The sequence below is a fragment of the Nannospalax galili genome, unplaced genomic scaffold, assembly GCF_000622305.1.
Source record: "Nannospalax galili isolate Female #2095 unplaced genomic scaffold, S.galili_v1.0 scaffold366, whole genome shotgun sequence".
Classification (NCBI taxonomy): domain Eukaryota; kingdom Metazoa; phylum Chordata; class Mammalia; order Rodentia; family Spalacidae; genus Nannospalax; species Nannospalax galili.
This window is the reverse complement of record NW_008355168.1, coordinates 269464-294339: the sequence shown is the minus strand read 5'-3', so window position 1 is coordinate 294339 and position 24876 is coordinate 269464. Positions and strand designations below refer to the sequence as shown.

At 39.9% G+C, this 24876-nt stretch overlaps 1 protein-coding gene across 5 annotated transcripts in view; it reads right to left on the bottom strand.

Moving 5' to 3' along the window:
• Window positions 1-5282: 5282 nt before the first annotated feature.
• Kat6a (lysine acetyltransferase 6A) overlaps window positions 5283-24876 on the bottom strand; it is a 116691-nt gene continuing 97097 nt past the window's right edge. For all 5 annotated transcript variants that reach the window (XM_017802972.2, XM_029555652.1, XM_029555651.1 and 2 more), the window contains 5 exons: window positions 23476-23707; window positions 22608-22821; window positions 15802-16404; window positions 13238-13550; window positions 5283-10534 (listed from right to left, as the gene is read on the bottom strand). In XM_017802972.2, the coding sequence (XP_017658461.1) occupies window positions 7860-10534; window positions 13238-13550; window positions 15802-16404; window positions 22608-22821; window positions 23476-23707 (4037 nt within the window). In that variant the 3' untranslated portion in view covers window positions 5283-7859. The remainder of the gene's footprint in view (window positions 10535-13237; window positions 13551-15801; window positions 16405-22607; window positions 22822-23475; window positions 23708-24876) is intronic.

Genomic DNA, 24876 nt, shown 5'->3' with positions numbered 1-24876 from the left:
GTGTGTGTGTATGTGTATGTGCCCGTGTCATGGCCCACGTGTGGAGTTAGAGGACAACTTGTGAGAGCTGATTCTCTTCTTCTACCACATGGGTCCTGGGGATAGAACTCAGGTCATCAGGCATGGTAGCAGGTATCTTTACTGCTGAGTCATCCTGCTGTTGGAACCTCATTTAATTTTATGTCTTATAGAGTTTATAATGAATAAAAGATTATAAAAGCATAATAATTCATCTGTAAACCTAGAAATGTACAGCCAATTTTGAAAGAGATGTACCCTAGCTCAGAAAAATGTTATTGAATAGGTTAATGCTGTTGTAATGAAATGCTTCTTTTAATTAAAAAAAAAAAAAGCTTCTTAAGGCCAATCTAAATAACGTGAGGTGTAATGAATAGCTTGTCTTCCAACATTAAGCAGATACCATTTTTAAATGCATATTAATAGAAATCCCAGTTAAGTGCTTAGGCACTGCAATTAGTTGCTGTATACACTCTAAGCACAGGCAGTTGTATACATACAATTAAAGACTCTTGGATGGAATTGACATCATTCCAGAAAACATGGCATAAACATGGCCTCAGGCACATCTATTAGCAAAGAATTAATGTTAGGAGTGGTGTTTTTTTTTTAATAGCCAGAATGTATATTTCACTCAGAAAATGTATTCATATTGGCCGCAGGGGGGAAATATCCACTATGGCTGTTTAACATTGTAGAAGACAACAAATTAGGAGGCTGGAGAGATGTCTCAGTGGTTAGGAGCACTTACTGCTCTTGCGGAGGATCTGAGTTTGATTACCAGCATCCACAAGGCTCGCAACCATCTGTAACTCCTGTTCCAGACCTGATGTACTCTTCTGGCATCCCTAGGCACCAGGCAGACATATGGTTTTGTTGCTAAAATTCCTTCCCTAGGAGAGAGATAAACATCTACCACCTCCTCTTAAGGTCTCAATGACAAATGGAGCTATGACTCCACATTTTACCGAAGTTCATTCTGGGAAATCATTGAGTTTATCAGACTTACCTAGAAAGCAGTAAGTGAAGGGTTATGAGTGTGAGTGACCTTAAAGCAGCCACACTGGAAAATCTGTACTCAGCAAGGATGATGACTTCTCCATGGCTGCATAGATGGAGTCCCCTCCTCTAGTCCTTCACAGACCATATATTGTAGCCCCTCTGAAGGCCACAACATGTGATGAGGTTAGAATTGTATGGGTTAGGAGCCCCGTGGTCCTCTCTACCCCTCCTTCTATTAGGGAAAGTCAACAGTCAACAAGCCTAGCTTTAAGGATCTTTGGCAAGCACGCACAGTTGAACTCCTGAAAATGGCACCTGTCTGGCTCAAAGAATAGCCTTCTACAAAAGGTGCACGTACAAGCATAATACACAAATCTTTAAAATCCCTCAAATTAAAGCCCATTAACCCCTACGCCTTTTTTTTTCTATTACAGGTATAAATTAAACTGTCACCATTTTGAAACACTGTGTAATATGTATACCAGTATTTAGGCTCCTTATTAAGACAGCAAGGAATTTCCATTAAGCCATTTGTACCTGCCACTCGAAAAAGAGACCACACACACACACAAATCCAGGGGTCTGTGCTATATTACATAACCATACCACCTTACATAACAAACTCAGCCTGCTCCTTAATAGGAATTCATTAACAAATAGGTTGGGTTTTGCCCTTGGGACTGTCAGCTTTTAATTGGATGAGCATGCTCACCAATTCTACACATTTGGCAACATTAGAAGTATTACTGTAAATGGTATTTGTTTACAGAAATGTTTCACATGAGTTTTTAGATTCCTTGAAAGTCAAAAGATGCAAAGTTAACTGCCATTCCCTCATTCAAATCCTGGGCGTCTGGTTCTGCCGACAAGGGCAGGTCCGCAGTACCCCCCTCCCCCATTTCCACTATTCTAATTATCATCAATGATACACATCTTGCATTAAAAGACTAGAAGGAATATGAGGAAAAAGTAACCATGCACTTGACCAAACTGAGGAGAATCTGAAACAATTTTCATATAATGGACTAGCATTGTCAGTCTCACGAGACTTCGGCATTCAGTGAACACAGACAGATGTCATCAGGCTAAAAAATGGGAACTGTAGTGCCCCATGTTAAAGGAACATGACTCCTGGTATTCTAACGACTGGACACACGACAGTCAGGACCGTCAGCAATATATACATTAATCCTGTGTAGTATCATTTTCTTCCCACGTTTGTCTTCTGGACAGTAAATAAGGCAATGGGAAGACAGTAAAGAAACTGGAACACCGCTCTTCACGGAGATCACTCATGAGTTGGCTGTAAACAAAACTATGTCAAAATATATTTAAATGGAAGATTATGAGAGTTATGTTTTAAAAAAATGTTTATATCTGGGCACGGGGGCACATGCCTTTAATCCCAGCACTTGGGAGGCAGAGACAGGTAAACCTCTTTGAGTTCAAGGTCAGACTGATCTACAAAGTGAGTTCCAGGCCAGCCAGGACTGCAAAGTGAGACTCTGTCTCAAAAGAAGTGTTTATAATATATACTTTCTGGTTCCATTATCTCCTTTGCAGAAAAATAAGAATTATTTTATGTTGAATTCACTGTAAGCTGGTACCAGGCAAACAGCATGTTTTGACACCCCACAAAGAATGGTGCAGTGCAGTGACAGTCTGCAAGTCAGTTGAGAAGCCAAAAAGCCAATCTGGAGATGGCAGAACCAATCTAAACTTCAATAGTATGAAGCTTAGACCCAGACTGCTGTAATGTCACATACATTTCCTTAATTGATAACTTGATGTGCCAGGCAGTGTTATGGCCACTAAAACCTCAAATTTCCCAGAACTAAGTCTCATTTACTTGAATCTGTCTTGTATCCAAAATTCTAATGATGAGAACTGTACTGTAAGTACAAACTCAGAGAAAACAACCCCCAAATGTCATTCTGAGAAACTCGATTCCTGGTAAAAGAAGGGTAGTTTCACCTAGATCACAACCAAGGAAGCAGATGAGGAAATACTCAAAGTTTTCCTTTAAAAACAAAGTATCCACCAGTCTGGGACTTTTAATTACCATGTGCCATGTAGATAAACATACTCTGAGGCCTATACTAATTTGGTCAGAGGGACATAATGGACAGTTTTGGCTTCTTGCCCTCCAAGGTCGACTAGTTCCATGGGACTATGAGCATTTCCCAAAATGTCCTGTAACTGTGGTGAGTCACCTGTCCTCTTGATCAAGGAGGCCAAGGAGACCCCACAAAATGGACTTGAACCAGTGTCCAGTCTACAAAGAGGAGGGTCAACACAGAGGAATCATTTTCTCAGTGTTTCCAAGCGAAGCCAACCATGGTCAAGCAGGACCTTAGACTTATCTTCACATAGGCAGAACTGGTAAAAGAAAGGAGTCAGGGGCTCCTCCCAAACCCATGTGACCCCTGAGGAACAGATCCTCAAACGACCTTAAGAGTAAAAATAAATTGGTTTATCTGGGCCAATTGTAGGGTTTTAAACACCCAAACGGAAAGTATAACCAAAGATTAAAGGGGTCAGTATAATTTTTTAAGAGTCTGCATAGCTAAAGGCTATATAACAAGCAACAATGCCAGATAGGAGATACTTTCCTTTGAGTTATTGGCTAGGGTGACCCAAGAAACTCCCAGACAGTAGTAACCCAGCATAGAACTGGGAAAATGAACAGCAGACCCCAATCTTATCTAAAGGAATATTGACAACTGATTGCTGCTAGATGAGGAACAGCTGATCTTCCTAAAACAAGGATCTCTACATAGGCTGACTAGATACAGCAAAGACCTCTAGATAGGCTGACTAGATTCACCAGAGGGCAAATAGTGGGGATTTGCTGGGGGTGCTGGCAACACAGCAGACAGTAGCAGGGATATCAGAGTATAAGGGCTCTAGTGGGGGGAGGGAGGCTATAGGAGGATGCCATCTCGGAAGTGGGTGTTTATTTGAACAAGGATGGACAAGCACTGGGGAATGGTTGGGGGTGCCGACAACACAGTGGACAGTGAAAGGGATGACAGAGTATATGGGCTCCAGTTGGGGGAGCTACGGGAGGGTACCATTTGGGAAGTGGGTATATAGATGAATAAGACTGGGATGTTCTGTATGATACACACACACACAGACACACACAAATCAACAAATAAATGACTTATTAAAAGAAAAAAAACAAAAGAGTATCCTTTGTGGTTCCCAGATTTTACATAGAACATGAAATCACGATGAGGCACTTCCAGACTGACCATAGCTACACCATGTTACAAGCAGGCCCCAACTAAACCCAGTAGTTTAAAAAACAAAAAACAAAAAAACGACACAGCTGCACTAAGGTGTGGGTTTGAGAACAAGTCAGCATGCACCTAGTTACCCCCGCTAACAGTAGATTTATGGTTCTGCAGGTTTTGCTTGGCTTGCTTTTGCAGAATAGTTATTGTCTTACAGAATAGAAAATGGAAGGGGTCTTTCCATCTCAAGCTTGGAAACTTAAACTCTTCACCCCTGGATATAGTTTATCTGTATAAAAGCTTTGACTCAGGACTGCACTTGGAAACTGAATGCCCAGTGTAGTCACCGGCCAGCTTAAAATAAATATATAAAGGTTTTCTTTGGCAAATTTTGTATCTGAGTGGTCTTCTCTGGTGAGACATCACATGTCTCTGTGACATGAAAGCACAAGTAGAACTGTCAAGGGGAACAGAGAGGACTAACAGGATGGAGAGGGGTGAGGAAGGGAGAGGGGCTGGGGGAACGTGCTCAATGTACAAACACATTTGTGTACAAATTTAAACAACAAAAGCATCAAGTATACTGGAATGTAGTAATATAGTTCTCTAAATATTTACTTTCCACTTAAAATTCTGAGTGTGTTTGGCTGATTCTGGGAGGAATCTTTTACTGCATTTTCTTTAGAAAATGAAAATAAAGTCAGTTATCACCACACCTTTAATACCAGCACTCAAGGAGGCAGGGGCCAGAATTAGAGACCAGACACAGTGAGACCGTGACTCAACAACAACAAAACCCTAAAAACAAAACAAAATATAGGCAGGAGGTGGGTGTGAACATGCTTTTGTTTGTATCTAAACATTTACATGAATGAAAACTCATGTCAAAGCAAAATTTATGAGCTTATACTCATGATAATAAAGGAGTATCAGAAAGAGTTGAATGCACAGCTCTCTGTGTGTGGAACAAGGATTTGAGAGTCTGAAATATTTGGGAGAAAAATTCCACATGCAACACAGACATCCAAAATGGCTCAACATAATTTATTTTTTTTTTATGTTAAAATGTACAGAGTTCTTTTGAAAGTACTTGCTAGAAAGGGGAAAAAAAGATATTACATACAAGGAGAGGAAGGGAGGCCACCTAGCCAGGAGCGCATGACATGGAGAAATACAAGGGCATCGAAGCACCCTTCCCCCACTTACAATTCACCAGGAACAAAGTACAAAGAGTTACAAAACAGGAAAAGCAAATATAAACAGACAGTAATAGACTTAGTTTGTACATGCGGCTTTTAGAGGCATCTGGAGCTCTATTCACACACTCTAGAGATCTCTTTAAAGAGAATTTTTATCTTTCTTAAAATAGTTTTTAATATTCTACAACAAAGATAAAAAATTTTAAAGATGGAATGAAATGAAAAAGCTCTTATTTTAAAAGGCATCAAAGTCACTAACAGTGAGTTTTTAAATTTCTTTTTTAGAAGATTACCCAAGTTATCTTGCTAAAAATACATTTTTTTTTAAAACAGAAGTGAAAAAATGACAGGTACCAATATTACTGTGTTGGATAATTTCTTTTATAATATAGAAAAGAACATATTTTTCTACAACAGTTCTACAGTCACAAAGAGGCTTGTGGAAAAGGGAGCTGCCCGATTGAATTTTTTTTTTTTTAAAAAAAGAAACAAAACCAAACACAACCGCAAATCAACAGAAACTGAATTCACGGCCCTCATTTTAACAGCTTCTCCTCTGCCTTGACCCACCCTCCTCCCATATACCTCCCTTCCCTCCCACCCATCCCGTCCCATCCAGGAAGCAGTGACATTAGCTGAAGATGTAGGGGAGGGCGGCACAGTGCACGTTCTACAGAGATGACTGGGAACTGGAACAGTATATACAGAAACTGGGTCCTACACAGCCTTGCACATGCTCAGAGTTGATTGCGGTAAAGGTGTGGAATTCTGCTTTCTATCTATCACACTTAATTGAGAAAGCCAATTAAGGTGTATAAAAAAACCAACAAACCTGTGCATTTGAAAAAATTTAATGCCTAATTAGTACTTTAAAAATTTATTTATATAAAATGTACAAATAAAGGAGAGAATTTATGCTTACAGGTATTTCTTGAAGCAGTACTTCCCCCTTTTGGATATTTGACTGCACATACCAAGTGGTATAATAGTTTCCATCTTCTAATGATGGAATGTATATATATATATATAATTTTTTACCTATCCCTGGAGCAAGTAATAGTAAGAGAATGGATGAACTGGCTGCACAAGAGAAAAGAACGGACTGGGAGCAATATATGAGTGTCCTGAAGCCCTGCTGTCCAGATGTGCCCTACTATGCTGGTGGTGGATCTCTCCTTGCTAGTTACCTACAGGAGAGGGGCTGGTGCACACTGGTTCATGGGGGATGAACTCAGGATCTCAAGACAAATGAAAACTAGAGGTATGTATCATTTATGCAGCTATAAAACTCACAACATCATCGTTTGAACACATTCTGCATCAGGTATTTTCTAAATCACTGACACTACAGTCATCCATGGAAACTGCATGGAAAAATGTGAGAGGCAAATCACTGGGGACTGCTCTGAGGGTTACCAGAGTCAAAGGCGCAAGCATCAAGACCCTTAGTCAGCATTTCCAGGTACATACTAAAAACAAGGAGTGGAGTGTGCATGTTATGGCTGATTCACCAGGTGGTAAAAAAACAAGAGGTGCATTTCCTCTTTCTGATTGTTAACTGACCATCCATATCCTCCAAAGGCTGGATTAGGATTGCAAACAGCTTTCCTCTGAGATTCTGCTGTTAAGTGAGACTTACAGTATTTTTGTGTCTCTGAGTGCTGAGTGGGAATATTAAAAAAAAAGAATTATATTACACTTGATTCAAGAAAAACAGATATTTCAATGAAGTCTGTCTAGAAAGAAACATTCTTGGGGAAAGGTTTCCAGAGGTGTATGTACAGGGAGCGGAGGGAATTTTACAAGGAGAAGCATTTCCTGCCTCACTTTATTAATAATAATAATAATATTAATAATAACATTAAGTTTAAGGAGCTTGGTTTGTTCTCCATGTCCCTGTCCTAGTCTCCCCTAAGTGCCTCCTGCTGGAATGAAGTAGGAAATGAAAGGTTGGGTTGGAGGAGAGGGTCTGGTTGGCCCTTGAGATGTATATATAACATTTAAAAACGACAACATTGGGAGCTGCAGACAGTGAGGGGAAACATACATTTAAAAATAAAATAAATCACTTTTACACAAATTCTGTCCATGTGGTGTATAAAGAAAGTAAGGCTCTTTTAATTATGAAAAGATTTTGTGCATGTTTCCCTATCCCCAAGTCCATTTTTAGACGAGTTCTACTGTAAAATGTTCAAGACTGTGAAGGAAACCAAAACCCAAGACAAAGCTGAATCCCCTAAAAGAGATCAGGTTTTCTAAAAAACAAAATAAACCAAAGAAAAGTTCCTCTAATTCTACAGCAATATTTTAACTGGAAAAAGTTCATTTTTCTCTGGTTTGTCAGTATAAAAGGTTCCTTTATTTATATATATTTAAGTTTTTAACTGCAAGTTCATCTTGCTCATCTTCTCATGTAAGGTCCATTGAGTGACTGCTTGGGCACGCCAGCAGCATTCATGTAGCTGTGATGGGAGGGGCCAGTGTACATCATGTTTCCATGAGGGTTTGGCTGCATAGGCTGCTGGGTATAGGCCTGGCTCCCCATCATTCCCATCTGCATCTGCATAGGATACTGTGCTGTCTGGTTCATGTAGGCAGGGTTACTATGGTAACTGCTATTCATCATGGGCTGTGTCATTCGGTAACTGTTCATGGCATTCAAAGTATTCATATTCATGGAATTGACATTATAGGCGGGAGTTGGCATCAAATTAACCCCCATGTTCATGCCACGCTGAACAGCCAATGCACGAGGGCCAGCCTGCATGGCGACCGCTGGTGGGCTGCGGCCATAAAGCTGCTGTTGGTGTGCAGCCGCAGAGGGTAAGGGTGCAGACTTGGAGCGGATGGATATGTGTCCCTTGACTGGCATCTGCCCTTGTAACCTCTGAGTGTGAGGAATGCCAATGTTAGTGGCAGACATGTTGCACTGCAGTAGAGGTGACGTCAGGTTCATGGTAGTGGATGCCAAGTTGGGGGGTGGAGTCATGGTGGCTTGTGCTTGAGGGGTCCCAGCTAAGGGATGAGATGGAGCTAGCTGAGCCAGTCCTGTATTAGACAGAGAAACACTGGTTGCATAGGAAGTCACAGCAGGAGAATGACTGTAAGGCATGGCATGAGGGTCCATAATGGTGTTAGTCAGCTGCTGCAACTTGGCTAGACTGAAGGTGGCTGATGGTTGAGAGTAGCTGCCAGCACCAAAATCCCCTGGAATCCTCTCATAGATACTGATGTTCCCAGCACCTCCAGATTCTGGTATCTCCATTATCATTGGAGCTGCAGTGAAGCTGTTGTTCATACTACACTGTGAGAGAGGGGGCTGCTGCTGGGGTGGGGGTGGGGGCTGAGGCTGCTGTGGCTGCTGCTGCTGTGATGGCGGCTGCTGTTGTTGCTGTGGCTGGGGTGGGGGAGGCTGTGGTGTGGGCTGCTGCTGCTGTTGCTGCTGCTGCTGCTGCTGCTGTTGCTGCTGCTGCTGCTGCGGTGGCTGCTGTGGTGGTTGCTGGTTACTAGGAGGCCTTTCTACCACACAAGTCTGAGGTGACTTGATATTACAGTTGGTAGAAGGCTGGACACTGTTTTGCTGCAGCATGCTGCAGCTACTGCCCATGTTTGCCATTTGCTGAGTGACAACACAACTGTTCTGGGTGAGGCTACTTGAGGATGATAGACCACCATAGGAGCAGCTGCTCTGAGAGGAGTTATTCCCGCAGATGCTGCTGCCCATGGTGGAATCGTAGCTGCTTGGGTTCTCATAGTTCTCTGTAGTACTCTCGATGCTGCCCAGATCGCTGAAGCCACTGTCTACCACCTGCTGAGAATGGTCTGATACGGAAGGCACATCCATCATGGGGCTGGTCTCCATGTTCTGCATAGAGGGTGCGGACAGGGATCCTTGCTCTGGGCTGATCTGTGTGTAACCACTCTCTAGGGCAGGCACGCTGGGGCTGCTGACTGAGCGGACTGACTGGCTAGGATGAGATGGAACAGAGGATATTGGGCTGTTATGCTCTGAAGCATGACAGTCTTCAACCATTGACATCTGGGGGTCCTCATCGGCCTGGGTGTAACTCTGCAAGGTCTGACAGGCTGCAAGAGTTTCCTCACAGTCCTGGTAGGCTCCTTCATGCTCACTGCTTTCTTCTTGAGTCAAAGACTGCACTGCCTGCACAGTTTCCAAATCTAGTTCAGTGTGTGGAATCTCTTCCTCCTCTTTTAGCTCAGTTAATTCTTTAGTGTTGGAGTCTTCCTCATGGTCGTCCTCGGACCCCGGCATGTTTTCTGATATCACAGATGTCTCATGGGAAGGCTGTTCCTCTTCAGAATCCGGTTCAATTTCATCTTTATCCTTTACATTCTCCCTAGTGTCCTGCATGTTTGCATCTAAAAAAGATTCCTGAGTGCCAGGTTCCTCTTTGCCATCTTCTTTAGCTGGCTGTTCCCCTGGCTCCTTGGTCTTCAGAGAATCCAGATGACCATCATCTTCATCATCTGCATCATGGTCTTCATTCTGAGTGGCCTCTGTGGTCACTCTGTCTTCATCTTCTTGCTCCTGTTCTTCTAGCTCTTGTGGCTCTTCCTCTGACTGCCTCTGTTCTTCTGGGACCAAAGGTTTCTCATCTTCCTCCTCTGCCTCAAGTTCTTTCGGTTCGGCCTCAGGGCTGTTGCTGCTGTCCACTGGAGACGTGGCTCTGATGTCACTGGCAGTTGTCTCTTCTCCCTCTTCGGCCTCCTCATCTGCTTCAGTATGCATCTCTTCCTTCCCTTCTTCCAATGAGGGAAAGACTTCCTTTAGCTCAACAATTTCTTCATTCTCTTGAGTTCTGGGTTTACGTCCAGGTTTTAAAATGGGGACTACAGGATCAACAACACATTCTTGTGTAGAAGTGGCTATGGTTTCCTGACTCAATTTAAATCCTGGTTTTCGTCCAGGTCTTTTCTTCCAGTGAACAGGTTTTCGGCTTTTGCCTTTAGGCCATCCCTTTTTCTTTTTCATAGGTGTGGAGGTATCTGGCTCAAGTGAAGAGTTATTCACATCACATTTTCTCAAAAGAGATACTGGCTTTAGGACAGGAGTATCTGCACAGAAAAGAGAAAGTAAGGACAGGTTATAAGACCTAATATTTCTCTAAGTTCAGCATATACAACGGGATAAAATCTAAAAAATGACACCTAAAGTTAACAATGACCTGGCAGAACAATGAAACAACCCTGGACAATATGATGCTTTCAATATACTAGCTAAAAGCAGTTCAAGTCCAAGCTTTAAGATGGTGCAGATGAAAAGCATTAAGTAGTACTCTTTATGATGTCTTCATAGTTCAATTGTATAAGTTACAAATCAGCTTCTTTTTTTGTTTACCTTAAAGTTATGTTACCTTTAAGTCTGTAAAAAATCATTACTTGAAGTAGTATCACAAGCCAATTCCTGCAGACCACAATTGAGCCATTCCCTGTGAATTGTTAATCAATGTGTTTATACAGGAACAGCTGTAAAGCATTTAGTGTTAGACACTGACATTTAGTCCTAACCAAATAGGACAATAATATTTAGTAGAAATAATTCAGTATTAGCATTATTTTTTCTAAATTGTGATATAATATATATAAGGTAAAACTTTAACTATTTTTAATCAGAGTTCAGTAACATTAAGTGGATTCTTAATTCCTATAATTTGTAAAGGCTAAGAACACCAAGAAAAAGGATAGGACTTGGGAGGAGAGTTTAAAATGTAGTTTACAGTTGTAACTGGAAAGTCACCAAAGGCAATGCTTGTACCAGAGAAAACTGTCCAAGGTGCCATGAACAATACTGTGACATACAGTGATCTGACACAGAATGCTGAGTGCCAATTTACACAAAAAACTGAAACAATTTTTAGTTTCCTAGTTATACATATCAATATATAAGATGAACAAATCTCCAAATAATCATTCACAATAAAGCAAAGATTTTAGTCATAATTATATTAAAATACTTATTATATGATAAGGAAAATGTGCTGGGAATGGTGGTATGTGCCTGTTACTGTAGCAGTTAGGAGGAGCAGGAGGATCACAAATTTGAGACCAGCATGGGCTGCACAATTAAACTCTGTCATATATACTCATTAACCCCCTCCTTCCAAAACCCACAAGGATTTTGTTTTGTTTTTGGTACTGGGGAACTGAACCTACTAAGGGTTCAGGGTTTATCACCGAGCTACATTTCCAGACAGAAAAATTCATGTTTTATCTACTGGGTTTGAAGTCAAGATTTTAAAAGAATAAAAAGCTCTATTAAGTAAGGGGAGAAAAAAAGTAAATGTATAAAGCAAGGGTGAATAATTGAACGTCTTCAAATTAACCTGACAAAATAAAAAAACTAATGTGGACAGGGGAAATTTCACAAAGTCTGACCTCTGGATGAAGAGCTACAGGCAATCAATCAATAGCTGCTGAGGGAGAGAGAAAGTTTTCTCTAGGAATGAGTGCCCTGATAAGTTATCCAACCCCAAGTGGGCCAGCCCTGAACACATATACATACTAGTACCACTAAATGGGCTTAGCAGACTCTGTGTGTGTGTGTGTGTGTGTGTGTGTGTGTGTGTATGTATGCAACAGTACTAATCAAAGAGGTCACAAATGGAAAGGGAGTGGGGAGAGGCATAGAAGAGCTGGAGTTGATGCAAATACAGCACTAATATATGAAATTCTCAACCCCTCGCCATACACCCTCTAAAGCTGTTTGAGCTCATACACGGTGAACACACTACAGATGTAGGCATATGATAGATACATCCTTTAGGCTAGGATGCAAATGCCTAGTTTCTTCCTGTCTTGTGTTATATGAGCCTCAGTTGCTGTATATCTAAAGGTACAATGAAATTAAGTTCTCTTTAAAAAGTAAATAAACTAGCCAGGTGTGGTGGTACACAGGTCTTTAATCCGAGCACTTTGGAAGCAGAGACAGATGGATCTCTATGAGATGGAGGCCAGCCGGGTCTATCTACATAGTGAATTCTAGGCCAGTGGGGGCTACAGGGAGACCCTGTCTCAAAAAAACACAACACAACAAAACAAAAAAAAAACAAAAAAGTAAATAGCTAAATTTTTATGTACATCATAAAACAGTTTATTTTGAGTTACTGTTGTCATTTATTAGAAATGTACAACTAGTTGCTGAGTTGTACATATGTATACTCCCAGCAGTCATGAGGCTAAGGCAGGTCAGACTTGCTATGTAGTAAGATTGTTTCAAAATAACAAAACAAGGTGCAAATAAACAAAAAAATGTACTACTAGTTGGGTGAGATGCATTAGAAGTTTGATTCAGAAAGGGTTCCTGAGTAGACGTGACAGGATTCCAATCTATATGATCTGTCTTACTGAAGGAGTGTCTTATTAGCACTTATCGCTTACTTGATATAGAGCAATGAGCAAAACAGAGTAATTCCAGAAAGTACACATTCTTGTTAACAGTTATTTCATCTTCCTGAAGATGGAATTCACCCATTAACTGAAGATTCAGGTAAAGACCAAGAAAAGATTAGACAAAAAGGAAGAACTTCCTAACAGTAAGGTGTTTTCTTCAAAGGTAAAAACAGGTTCTGACTAAAGGAGAAACTAAACAAAAGTGAATGCGGATACACTTGATACAACTTTCAAAGACTGCAAAACCTTTCTTTTCTGGCTTAGTGAGTCATGTTCATTTTCAACTTTTTGTTGAAGGGTTTGCAGCTCTTGTTGCTGTGTATTTAAAGACAACAAAACCGCTATAAGTAACAGTTCTGTAAAACATACCATCCACGTCATCTGATTCCTCTTCTTCCTCCTCATCTCTGGACTGCCTCTTAGAAGAAGACTGACATCTAAGGACATCCTGTGAGGACAAGCGATGAAAGTACCCTCTAGGAAAGAGCTCGCTTTCATCCTCTTCCTCCTCCTCTTCATCAATCTCAAATGTAGGTTCCAGTCTTGGCATTGGCCTCTCAGAGTCAGAGTCTTCAAAAGGTTCATCTAATACCTCAGTGGTCTCAGAGATGGTTTCTGTGACTACACTGCTATTGTGGTGTTTGCGCTTGCGGACTCTTCTTCTTCGATGAAGAACTGGTTTCTATTTAGTAAAGAAAGCAAATATTTTAGTTATAATAATTATCTTTTCTACTATAACATTAAAAAGTTTTAAAACTTTTTAAGTGTCTTAGTAGTAGTTCAGTTAAATTTTATACCCTAGAGAGTTACCTGTTTCAAAACTGAAGTAACTCAGGTGCTAGTCCCTTAACTTTTCTTCAAGAACAAAAAGGAATAAAAACATTATGTCTCGGGACTGGAGAGATGGCTCAGCAGTTAATAGCACTGACTGCTCTTGCAAGGAACCTGGGTTTGATTCCCAGCACCTACATGGCTGCTACAAATTGTCCTTAAATCCAGTTCCAGGGGAATCCAAAGCCTTCTTCTGACTTCCATGGCATTGCACCACACGGATGCACTCATATACATGCAGGCAATGCACTCATACACATAAAATTAAAAAAAAAACATTATGTCTCGTACATCACTGTATAGGTTAGAAGATCAGTAAATTTACATTCCGTTTTGAAGAACTACTGAACTATCCATAAAAAGTTACAATGGGGCGCAGAAATACAGAGCTGAAATATATTTACTTGGTGTTAGTGATATATTTTAAAAGTTAAACAGAGCCATTACTGGAATTTGGCACATTTGGCACATCTTTGCACTCATTCCTAACATCTTAACTTACACAAATGAGATCACCAAGTAATAGAGACAATACCCCAGGGATGATCTAATCAAATCCTCTTAATTTATAGAGGCTAGAAAGGTTAGGACTTGCTCAAGGTTACACATCTAGTCAACATAGGCATGGTTGTAAAATGGTCTGAGTCCCAGCCAAGTGAATTTCAGGAGTGTCTAAATACTTTTCATAATTTCACTGGCTTTTATGATATTCTTGTTTTTACACAAGGAAATAGAATATTTATTTTACTTTATAAATAGGTAAAATAAACCTGAGGATAGCAAAGACATTCTTTATGGTCATTCAATGAATAGTAGAGTTAGAAAGTGTTTGTTTTTTCTAATTCAAACTTTACTGAGAATTTTCAAGTTAGACTAAAAATGGCCCTGCTCCTTTGAGAAATGGATGATTTATGACTGAGGCAACAAATATCCAAGATCAACTTGGAGCACCTTGTAGTGTCAGGAAGTAACAAAAGTGCTTAAAAAGAGACAGTATCCCCACAGTGATCAGACTACAAGAGTAACATCGCAGGCAAGGCTGAAAGAGCCCAAAGGCTAGCACTACAACAATCTCTGCCACAAGTTTAAAACAGTGGGACAGTGTTACAAGAGTCCTTACTGATACAGATAAAGACCAGAGAGGGCAAATCTCCCAGGCAAATAAGTTATACAGATACTCTGCTCTTAGAGTAGCTCTCTATACATATCTTAAGTACGCGATGCACATGATGCCTTTCCTTTACTACAATATGAAAAGCAGAAAAAAGAAGAGTAACAGTAGAGAAACACAACAAGCACTTCCTACAACAAAATGTGCTACTGTAACTGACACACCAACACACACATTTACAGATGCTCATCAGATGATGTGGTGAGAACAGCACTTCTCTGCCTTCTTTTCAAGCAAATCACACCATTCTAATATCATAAGGGATAGCACACAAAATATCTGACCTCACAGTCTTGAAGGCTGAGAAACACATAACTAAGAAGAGCCTAAAGACACCACTAACCATGATGTGGAATGCTGAATAGGATCTAACCAGAGAAAGGTCATTTGGAAAAAACCGCAGAAACCTGAACAGAGTTTGGACTGTACTGACTAATGTGTTCGTAATGGATCACTAACTGTGACAAATGTATGTAATAGGGAAACTAGGTGTGGGGCACATGGGAACCCTGTGGACCTTATTCACAATAATTTTATCAATCTAAAAGATGTTCTGAAGGATGGCTTGTCTTCAAATAGTTCCATATTTTCCTAAGGCCCTACTACAGAAAGAAACGATTTCATCACTTTAGATGAAAGCTGTCACTCACTGCTACAGAGGGGGCTCATCTAGAAAGCTGGCAGCCTGCAATCTGGTTGGCCTATGGTAATGTGAAGGTGCATGCTACAGCCTTGGATATTTCTGGCAGAGTCAGTGCCCTCTTACCAGTAGTTTCACTGTCCATGGTTTCAGTTACTGCCAATAAGAATCTTAAGTGTAACGTTTAGAAAAGAACACACTAGGACTCTATCTTGACTATGCAGAACTATAGACTAGAACACATATATAGTAAGTTGCAACTGAAAGAAAAGACACAAAGAGACCCATTACCTTTCTCTTTAATGTGGGCTTTGTAAGAATTGGTGGCGAGTTTGACCGAGGACTTTCTGGCTCTTCCTCTTCCTCACTACTCTCACTGAAGCCCCTAACGCCAGCCCGATCATCATCGCTATAGCAATGAGACAGTCGATCGTTTCCTTCTGGCAATCTGCACTTCAGGGCCTCAGGGCTTTTCTTGAGCTGTCCTCGCCACAGTTCCACACTCTCACTTAGTCTCCTTTTGGGAATGTCTGGCTTCCCATCCAGGCTTGGCTGCACCTGAGAAGCTGTCAACTGTTCTTCGTTTTCAGTGTATTGTTCTTGGGAGGTTTCTGATTTTTCCTCACATTCTCCATATTGTTCCTGAGGAGTTGATGATGTCTCATCCAAGAACAGTTTGGAATCTTTATCACCAAAACGTTCTTGGGTTTTTCTGTTCTTTCTCCCACAACGGCCCCTCCGTGGTGGCAGGCTATTTGCAGGAAGACTATCCCGGGGAAGGGCCTGTTTGTTTAAACGTGTAGAACTTGCTGGAGCCTTAACTTCTGGTTTCTTTTCACTCTCTACCAAAGAATAAGAATCTTCTTTATTCTCCCGAGACACAGATTTTCCCACCTAATTTAAAACAAAACAATGCTGGTTAATTTTTCAGTCTAGTTGTTTTTACTTATTCTGAAATTTTAAATATTGAAATAAGAAGAAAAAGAATTTTAGAAAGAAAACATTAACTATTTAATAGTTACCATGAATAATTCTTTCTTAGTAGGTACCGTCTTTAACACCTTAATGTATTATTTAAATTCTTTCAATAATACAATTAAGTATTATAAGCTCATCTTGTAAATGAGGTAACTGAAGCACAACAGGATCTTTACAAACTAGGCCAGTTCAGGGTTAGAGAAGAGGTTGGGGCATGGATCAGATTCTCTGACTCTGATTCCTGTGCTCAAGACCACTATGAATGCCACCTCTGACAGGAAAGACAGAATTGGTGCTAATTCAGATTATCAAAATTTCTAGAAATAAAAATTGTTAAAACAAGGAAGAATAGCCTGAGGGGGGATGGGAAAGAAACAGGACATTTGAGAAATAGAAAAGACAAGTTCTGAAATTATTTTAACTTTGTTCCTGAGTATTTAATTAAAATACATGGAAGTGGCATAAGATTTTTTTTTTTTTTTTACATTTATCAAAGGAGGACATAAGGGATGAGAACACTGCTGTAAAGAAAGAATGTCAAAGAAAGGCTTGCATCACACGAAGAGAAATGTTGAAAACTACACAATGTAGTATAGTCACTCAGCTTAAAATTTAGATATTCCAGTAAATATTTAGTCATAATTAACACATTGTCAGAAATCTGATGGTTTCCTAATGGTCCAGAGCTTAAAAAACACACGGGAAAGTTAAGTAACAGCGAATTGTCCTAAAATTTCTATCATTAAAATAAAACTGAATTTATGTGCATTAAACCATTCCTGCATTTCTAGGATGAAGGTGACTTGATGCTGAATGTCTCCCTGTAGCCCCAGGGTGGCCTTGCAGTTACTGAGATCCTCCTGCCTCTGCCTCCTGAGTGCTGGGATTAAAGGCATGTACCACCACAACTGGTTGATAATCTTTTTGATGTGCTCTTGCATTGCGTTTAAAATTTTTTAATGTATTACTTTTTATTACTTTATGTGTATGAGTGCACTGCTTGCATGTATTTAAGTGCACCCATACTGTGCAATGCCCTTGAAAGTCAAAAGAGGGCATTGCATGCCCTGGAACTAGAGTTATAGATGGCTGTTAGCCACCATGTGGGTGCTAAAACTGAATCTAGGTCCTCTGCAAGAGCAGTCAGTGCTCTTAACTGCTGAGTCATCTCTCCAGCCTCACTTTACCATTATTTTATTGAGAGTTTTTATATCTCTGTTCATCAGAGAGAATGGCTTAAAATTTTATTTTTCGGTTGCATCTTTTGTGATTAGGGTACTAATGGCTTCATAAAAAGAACTTGGAAGTGTTCCTTTTCTCTTTATGGAGTAATTTGAGGAGTGCTGGTATCTATTAGTGGCTCCTTGGTGGTTTGGTAGAATTCTGTGAACTCTGAATTCCCTCAGTATTCACTGTAATGTCTCCCTTTTCGCCTCTTCATTTCATTAACCTGAGTCCTCTTTTCTTATTTTTTTAAAATTTATTTATTTTTGTTTTATGTATATGAGTGCTATGCTTGTGTATGTGTAAGTGCACCTGTGTCATGCAGTGCCTGTGGAGGACAGAAGAGGGTGTTGGATCCTCTGGAACTGGAGTTGCAGACAGTTGTTAGCTGCCATGTGGGTGCTGGAATTCGAACCCAGGTCTTCTGCAAGAACAACCAGTGCTCTTAACTGCTGAGCCATCTCTCCAGTTCCCTGAGTCCTCTTTCTTTCAGTCTGGCTAAAGGTTTGTCAATCTTGTTAATTTTTTCAAAGAACAAACTCTTCGTTTCATTGATTCTTGTAGCCCCCCCCCAACTCCCATTTCTATTTCATTAATTTCGGTCCTGATTTTTCGTTTGTTTGGTTTTGATCTTTTAGAGACAAGGTTTTCCTAAAGCCCTAGCCTGCCTGGAGCTCATTATGTACCAGGCTGGCCTCTATCTTAAAGAAATATGTTTGTCTCTGCCTCCCAAGTGCTGGGTATAAAGGCCTGGACCACCACAACCGGCCTTTAGCCCTGATTTTCATCTCTTTCCATCTACTCTTTTGGGGTGGTGTTTGTTATTGTTTTTCCAAAGCTCGAGGGCAGAAGTCACATGGATTTCATTAGATGCAGAAAAGGCCTTTGACAAAGTAAAATAACCCTTCTTATTAAAGTCATGGAGAAACTAGAGATACAGAAAATATATATGAATATAATAAAGGAAATATACAACAAGCTGACAGCTAATATCATGCTAAGTGGAGAAAAGTTCAAAGCATTTCCACCAAAATCAGGAATGAGAAAAGATGTCTACTCTCCTTTCCTGTTCAATGAACTGCTTGAGGTCTCAGCTACAGCAATTAGACAAGTGAAGTAGATAAAGTGGATACAAAATTGGAAAGGAAGAAGTCAGACTATCCTTATTTGCAGACGATATGATTCTATACATAAAAGACTCCACCAGAAAATTCCTAGAGCTGAGAGAAACATTCAACAAAGTCACAGAATATAAAACCAATACACAAAGATCAGTAGCCTTTATACCAAGAATAAACATACTGAGAGAAATCAGGAAAATGAGATCCCATTCACAATAGCCTTAAAAAGAATAAAATACCTCAGAATAAATCTAACTAGAAAAGTGAAAGAGTGTATAAACAAAACTTTAAAACACTGAAGACAGAAACGGAAGAAGACACAAGTAGATGGAAAGACCTCCTTTGCTCATAGATTGGCAAGATTAATACTGTGAAAATGGGCATCCTGCAAACAATCTACAGATTCTATACAATCTCCATCAAAATTCATACAGAAACAAAAAACCCAGGATAGCCAAAACAATCATCAAATATGTGAGAGATGGAGGCAGCACCACCCTGATTTCAAATGATACTATATTATAGTAATAAAAACATCATGGTACTGGCATAAAAACAGACACAATGGAACAGAATGTAAGACCCAGATTTAAGTTCACACACACCCATCTGATTTTTGACAACGAGGCCAAAAGCACACACTGGAGAAAAGACATCATCATCAACAAATGGTCCTAGTCAAACTGGACAGCTTACAGGTAGAATGAAACTAGATCCCCATCTCTCACATTGCAAAACCCTCAACTCCAATTGCATCAAGGACCTTGACATGAGAGCTGATAGCCAGTGTCTAATAGAGGAGAAAGTAGAAAATACACTGGAACTTACAGGTACAGGAAAAGACTTTCTGAACAGGATCATAAAACCACAGGCATTAAGACCAACAATTGACAAATGGGACCTCATGAAACTAAAAAGCAAAGGACACCATCATTCGAGTGAAGAGGCAACCTATAGAATAGGAAAAAAAAGCCTTTACTGGTCATACATCTAACAGAGGGCTAATATCTAGAATACACAAAGAACTAAAAAAACCTAAACATCAAAGAAAAAAGCAACCCAATTAAAAACTGGGGCAGTCTCAAAAGATGAAACACAAATCACTGAGAAATACTTGAAAATGTGCAACATCTTTAATCATCAGGGATATACAAATTAACACTATCTCACCCTGGTCAGAAAGGCTAAGATTCAAAAAACAATGACAAATGCTGGCTAGGATGTGGGGAAAGGGAGCCACTTATTCACTGCTGGTTGGACTGCAAACTGCTGCAGCCACTATGGAAATCAGTGCGGAGACTCCTGAAAAAGCTAGAAATAGATCTACCACATGATCCAGTCATACCACTCTTGGGCATGACTTTATCCTACTATACTACAGAGATACCTGCTCACTCATGTTCATTGCTGCTCTATTCACAATAGCCAGAAATGAAAACAATCTAGATGGTCCATCAACTAAGGAATGGATAATGAAAGTATGGTACATTTATACAATGGAATTTAATTTAGCTATTAAGAAAAATGAAATTATGAAATTCACAGATAAATGGATGATGGAACTAGAAACTATCATCTGGAGACCCACAAAGAAAAAATGTCATATGCTGTTTCATTAAGTAGATGCTAACTCTGAATCATTAGATAGGTGTGTTTCAATGGGAAAATCCACAGAGGTTAGGCCATGAGAGGGGAGGTGTTCACAGGATGGAAGAGAGAATGCAGTGTTATAAAGGGGGAGAGAGGGATAATGGAACAAGAGAAGGAAAATGGGAGGGCTGGACAGAGGATGGAGTGTGGGGAGGGATAACTAACCACTAAAGGCCCTTTGGAAAAGTCAAATGGAAACCTACTGTTGTAGAAGCTTCTTAAAATACATACATACACATATTTAAAAAGTTTAAATGGGGGCTGAAGAAACAGTTCAGCCGTTAAGAACACAGGCTGCTCTTACAGAGGAACTGGGTTTGGTTTCCAACACCCATATGGCAGCTAACAGCCATCTGTAACTCCAGTTCCAGAGGATCTGATACCCTCTTCTAGCTTCTGTGGGCATAGTATGCACATGGTACACTTACATATACGCAGGCAAAACACACAAATAAATAAAAATACATTAAAAAAATCTTTTTTTACAAGAGTTATGTTATAATGGGGGGTTCAATGGACCTATCAGACACCACAGACTATCAAACACAAAGCCCAATGACAGGAATGAACTCCTTTTTTTGGGAGCTATTGACCGGGGAGTTGGGGGGGGGGGCTCCCAAAGACCCTCAAACAATACTGGCTACTGTCACTGCTCTTGGTTACCCTCCAGAACTTGATAGTAAGACCTTATTGCTGGAGACATTACATATGTGAGCTGTAGAACAGAGACATCAAGCTGGTATTGACCTTGAAGCTTCATCTCTACTGGCTAGCTTTCATAATACTAGAAAAGTGCAATGTATGCTACCAGAAGAGAAGAGTAATCATTAATCTTGCCCAGTTATGAACTCTGCATGCTATAATAATGACTGGCTTGGTACGATAAGCCCACTGATATGGGAATAAGTGACCACCTTCTGATTAGATTTAAGGCTCACTTCACAAGATGGAGTCCATGCATGGTACTGTTATCAGGGCCAAGAACATGTGGCTAGACAGGTCCTGGCTGTAGGGAAGAACCTACTACTTTTATTCCCCTAAACAGATATAGTATTAAACTACTCCCCATGACTTATTGTTATACCCATAGATTAGTGCATCTCAACACTCATCAGAGAAGTTTCTGACAGTGGTAGCATTAATTCAGAGACCCTAAACTGGTCAATGTGCAGAGAATGAGAGACTATGCAGTGTTTTGCCCTAAGTGGGACACCTATATCACACCCTATCCTCCCAAGGCTCATGAATCATTTCAGAAGAGGGGCAGAAAGACTGTAAGAGCCAGAGGTAGTGGATGAATACAAGGGAACCATGCCTCAACACAACAGCACAGTTGCACATACAAACCCATAGCACTTGTTACAACATGCCAAGACTTGTGCAAGCCCAAGCCAGAAAAAACCCTCACATGGATGAGAGAGATACACAAGAAACCCCAGGCCAAACAACTGATAGTTGTTGGAAAACACAGAATCAGATTTCTTTAAAGGTGTGATGTTTGGTAGGTTGACCAGACTCGAAGGGATGGATTCACACCCAAGAGCATTTGGGTAACACAAATAAGACTCCATAGGCCTTTAAAAAAGAAGAAAAGAGGAGGGGAGGGGAGGGAAAGAAAAGATAATATAATAGAAGACATGAAATCTTGGGTGACAGAGGATAGTAGGGTAGGATAGAGATGGGGAAGGAAGTCCTGAATAAGATCAAAATTCACTGAATGAAAATTCTCAAAGAATCAATAAAAAACATTCTGAAATTCTAGTATGAATATTTGTGTGTACATGGTTGTCGGTGTGCGTGTGAGAGCCAAAGAACAACTTTGGGTATCATTTCCCAGGAATGCCACAGGGTTTCTCTCTAACCCAAGGCTCACCAAGTGGGCTAGGCTGGCTGACCAGTGAGCCCCAGGGGTTCTCTTGTTTCCTCCTCCCCAGCAGTGCAAGTACTAGTATAAACCAGGTCCTCTGCAAGCACTTTATCCATTGCGCCATCTCCCCACCCCTCTAGTGAGGCTTTTCTTTTGGTAGGGCACACTATATACTATACATAATCATAAAAACTATAAATACTCATTAAAAACAACAACAAAAAACTTCTGTTATCAAAAAAACAGATTCGTCGTACCCTTACAGTGGTGTCTAATTCTCTTTCCTGGCACTGTGGCTCTTCTTTTTCTCCTTCATCAGCCTCCTCTTCTTCCTCCTCTGAGACAACAGAGTTGGAGACTATGACTGGAGTCCAGCGCAAACATTCTGGATCTACATCTACAGGTCGCAGATTCAGCTGAAGTTTTGCCATGTGATCCTGGATAAGTTTTTCCCGGCGGATAATCACAAATCTACAACCAGAGAAAAGTTTATAGCAATCAACAGTGTATAAGACACACAAAAACATGGAGATGTAACCTAAGAAAAACCTGGAGATGATAATGACGAATACTTTAAAACTAGCCTTCTTAGTGATGAAATACGAAGTATGCGACCATGTGAGATAGTTGAAAAATTTAAGTGGTCTATATTCGCTATAACAAGGGACAAGTTGCTCTCTCACTGACTCACACTTTCCTAACATGCAATTTCTCCTACTTGCCTGAACTCCCTTTCCTATTCTCCATTTATTTAGCTCAAATGCTTTTTCCTTCATGACCATTTCCTAACCAAACAATTTAAAGTAAACCGTCTTTCCTTTTAATATGTATTTCACTTAGTACCATTTATATGAAGTTAGTGAAATAAGACAAATGAGTTTTACTTAATGACATTGTTTTTAGAACTGTTATTTCATATTGCGGGTGGGAAAAGCTCCCAATATGAGAAGATAAGCAATTCAGTGGCTTAGGTCCAAATTACAGACCAGACTAGAAAAGTTTATGTATGCAATCATTAAATTGAAACACCACAGAAATAACAATCATGATTCACTACCAAATACATCACTTAAGAGAGTTATATCTAACACCTTTCAAAGGTATACACTGGGGTGTGATACTCACTGGTCACTGCGAAAGTCCAGCATTCGCAGGTGGTGGAGTGTGGAAGTAATGTCTTGAGGGCAGATTCCAGTCAACTTACTTAACTTCTTAATGCTAATTTGTTTGTCATTTTGGTGATAAAGGCACTCCAATATTACACTTTTCCAATAAGCCATGTAGGAGAGACGACCTAGATCTGATAATGGTTTCTCAGGAGACCCTGCTTGGCCTTCACGCTTTGACAGCAAATAACCTAAAAAAACCCCAAATTACAAATATGTCAGAGATTTTAAAGTTTAATTTACCAAAATAACAATATCCCTTTTCATAACTAATCCAAATACTATCAGAAGCATTAATTTCAAAGGCAAATTCCTTCAAAAACAGGGAACAAACTTGTGAACTAAAGCAATTGGCAGTGAGATTATATAATTTTTGTATATTGAAAATTAAGCTAATAATATTTTGTCTACCATCAATATAAATCACACTGCTAAAATATTCAAGTTGTTAAAAAAAAAAAGCAAGGTTTTAGCACGCTGGAGAGATGGCTCAGCAGTTAAGAGCACTGATTGCTTTTGCAGAGGACCTGGGTTCGATTCCCAGTACCCACATGGCAGCTGACAACTGTCTATAACTCCAGCTTCAGGGTGTTCGACACCCTCTTCTGACCTCTAAAGGCACTGCATGACATGGGTGCACTTACATACACACAGGCAAAACACTCATATACATAAAATAAAAATAACAAAAAATATTTTTTAAAAACCAAGGTTTCTTATCAACAAGCTTAAAGCAACAATGGTTTTTATTTATATGAACTATGGGGGGGAGGGTACAACACAGAACATCCTAGAATATTTTATTTGGACCACTAGAGGGCAACTGCTATATGTAAATTGAGAAGGAGAAAAGAGTAGCTTAGTTGTTATATATAATCCTATTAAGATGTGGCTCCTTCTGTGAAAGCTTTGACAGTAATTTCCCACTTCACCCAAAGTTTTCCTCACAATCATATGAAACTAATCTTGGCAACTATGAGTCTGTCACTGGGAGCATATTATTCTTTCCTCTAGTGCATGGCTTTCAAAAACTGGAAATAAAGGGGAGGTGGAATTTTTAAGAGAATAGTACTGAAAATAGAAATGGTAGAAAAGATATAGCTATTTGTTATTAAGGAGTATTTTAAAATCAGTCTAAGAATGGCAATCTGGAAAAATACATTATTACATTAGAAAAAGCTAAACCACATATTGTCATCATAGTTGTTTATATACCTCAAAAAGTATTAATTGACACAAAAAAATTTCTTTAATTTTATTTATTTTGAGAAAAGGTCCTTCTATGTCTATGTGGCCAAGTTTGGAACTTGAGGCTCAGCCTCTTGAGTGTTATGATTACAGGTAGGCACCGGGATACCCG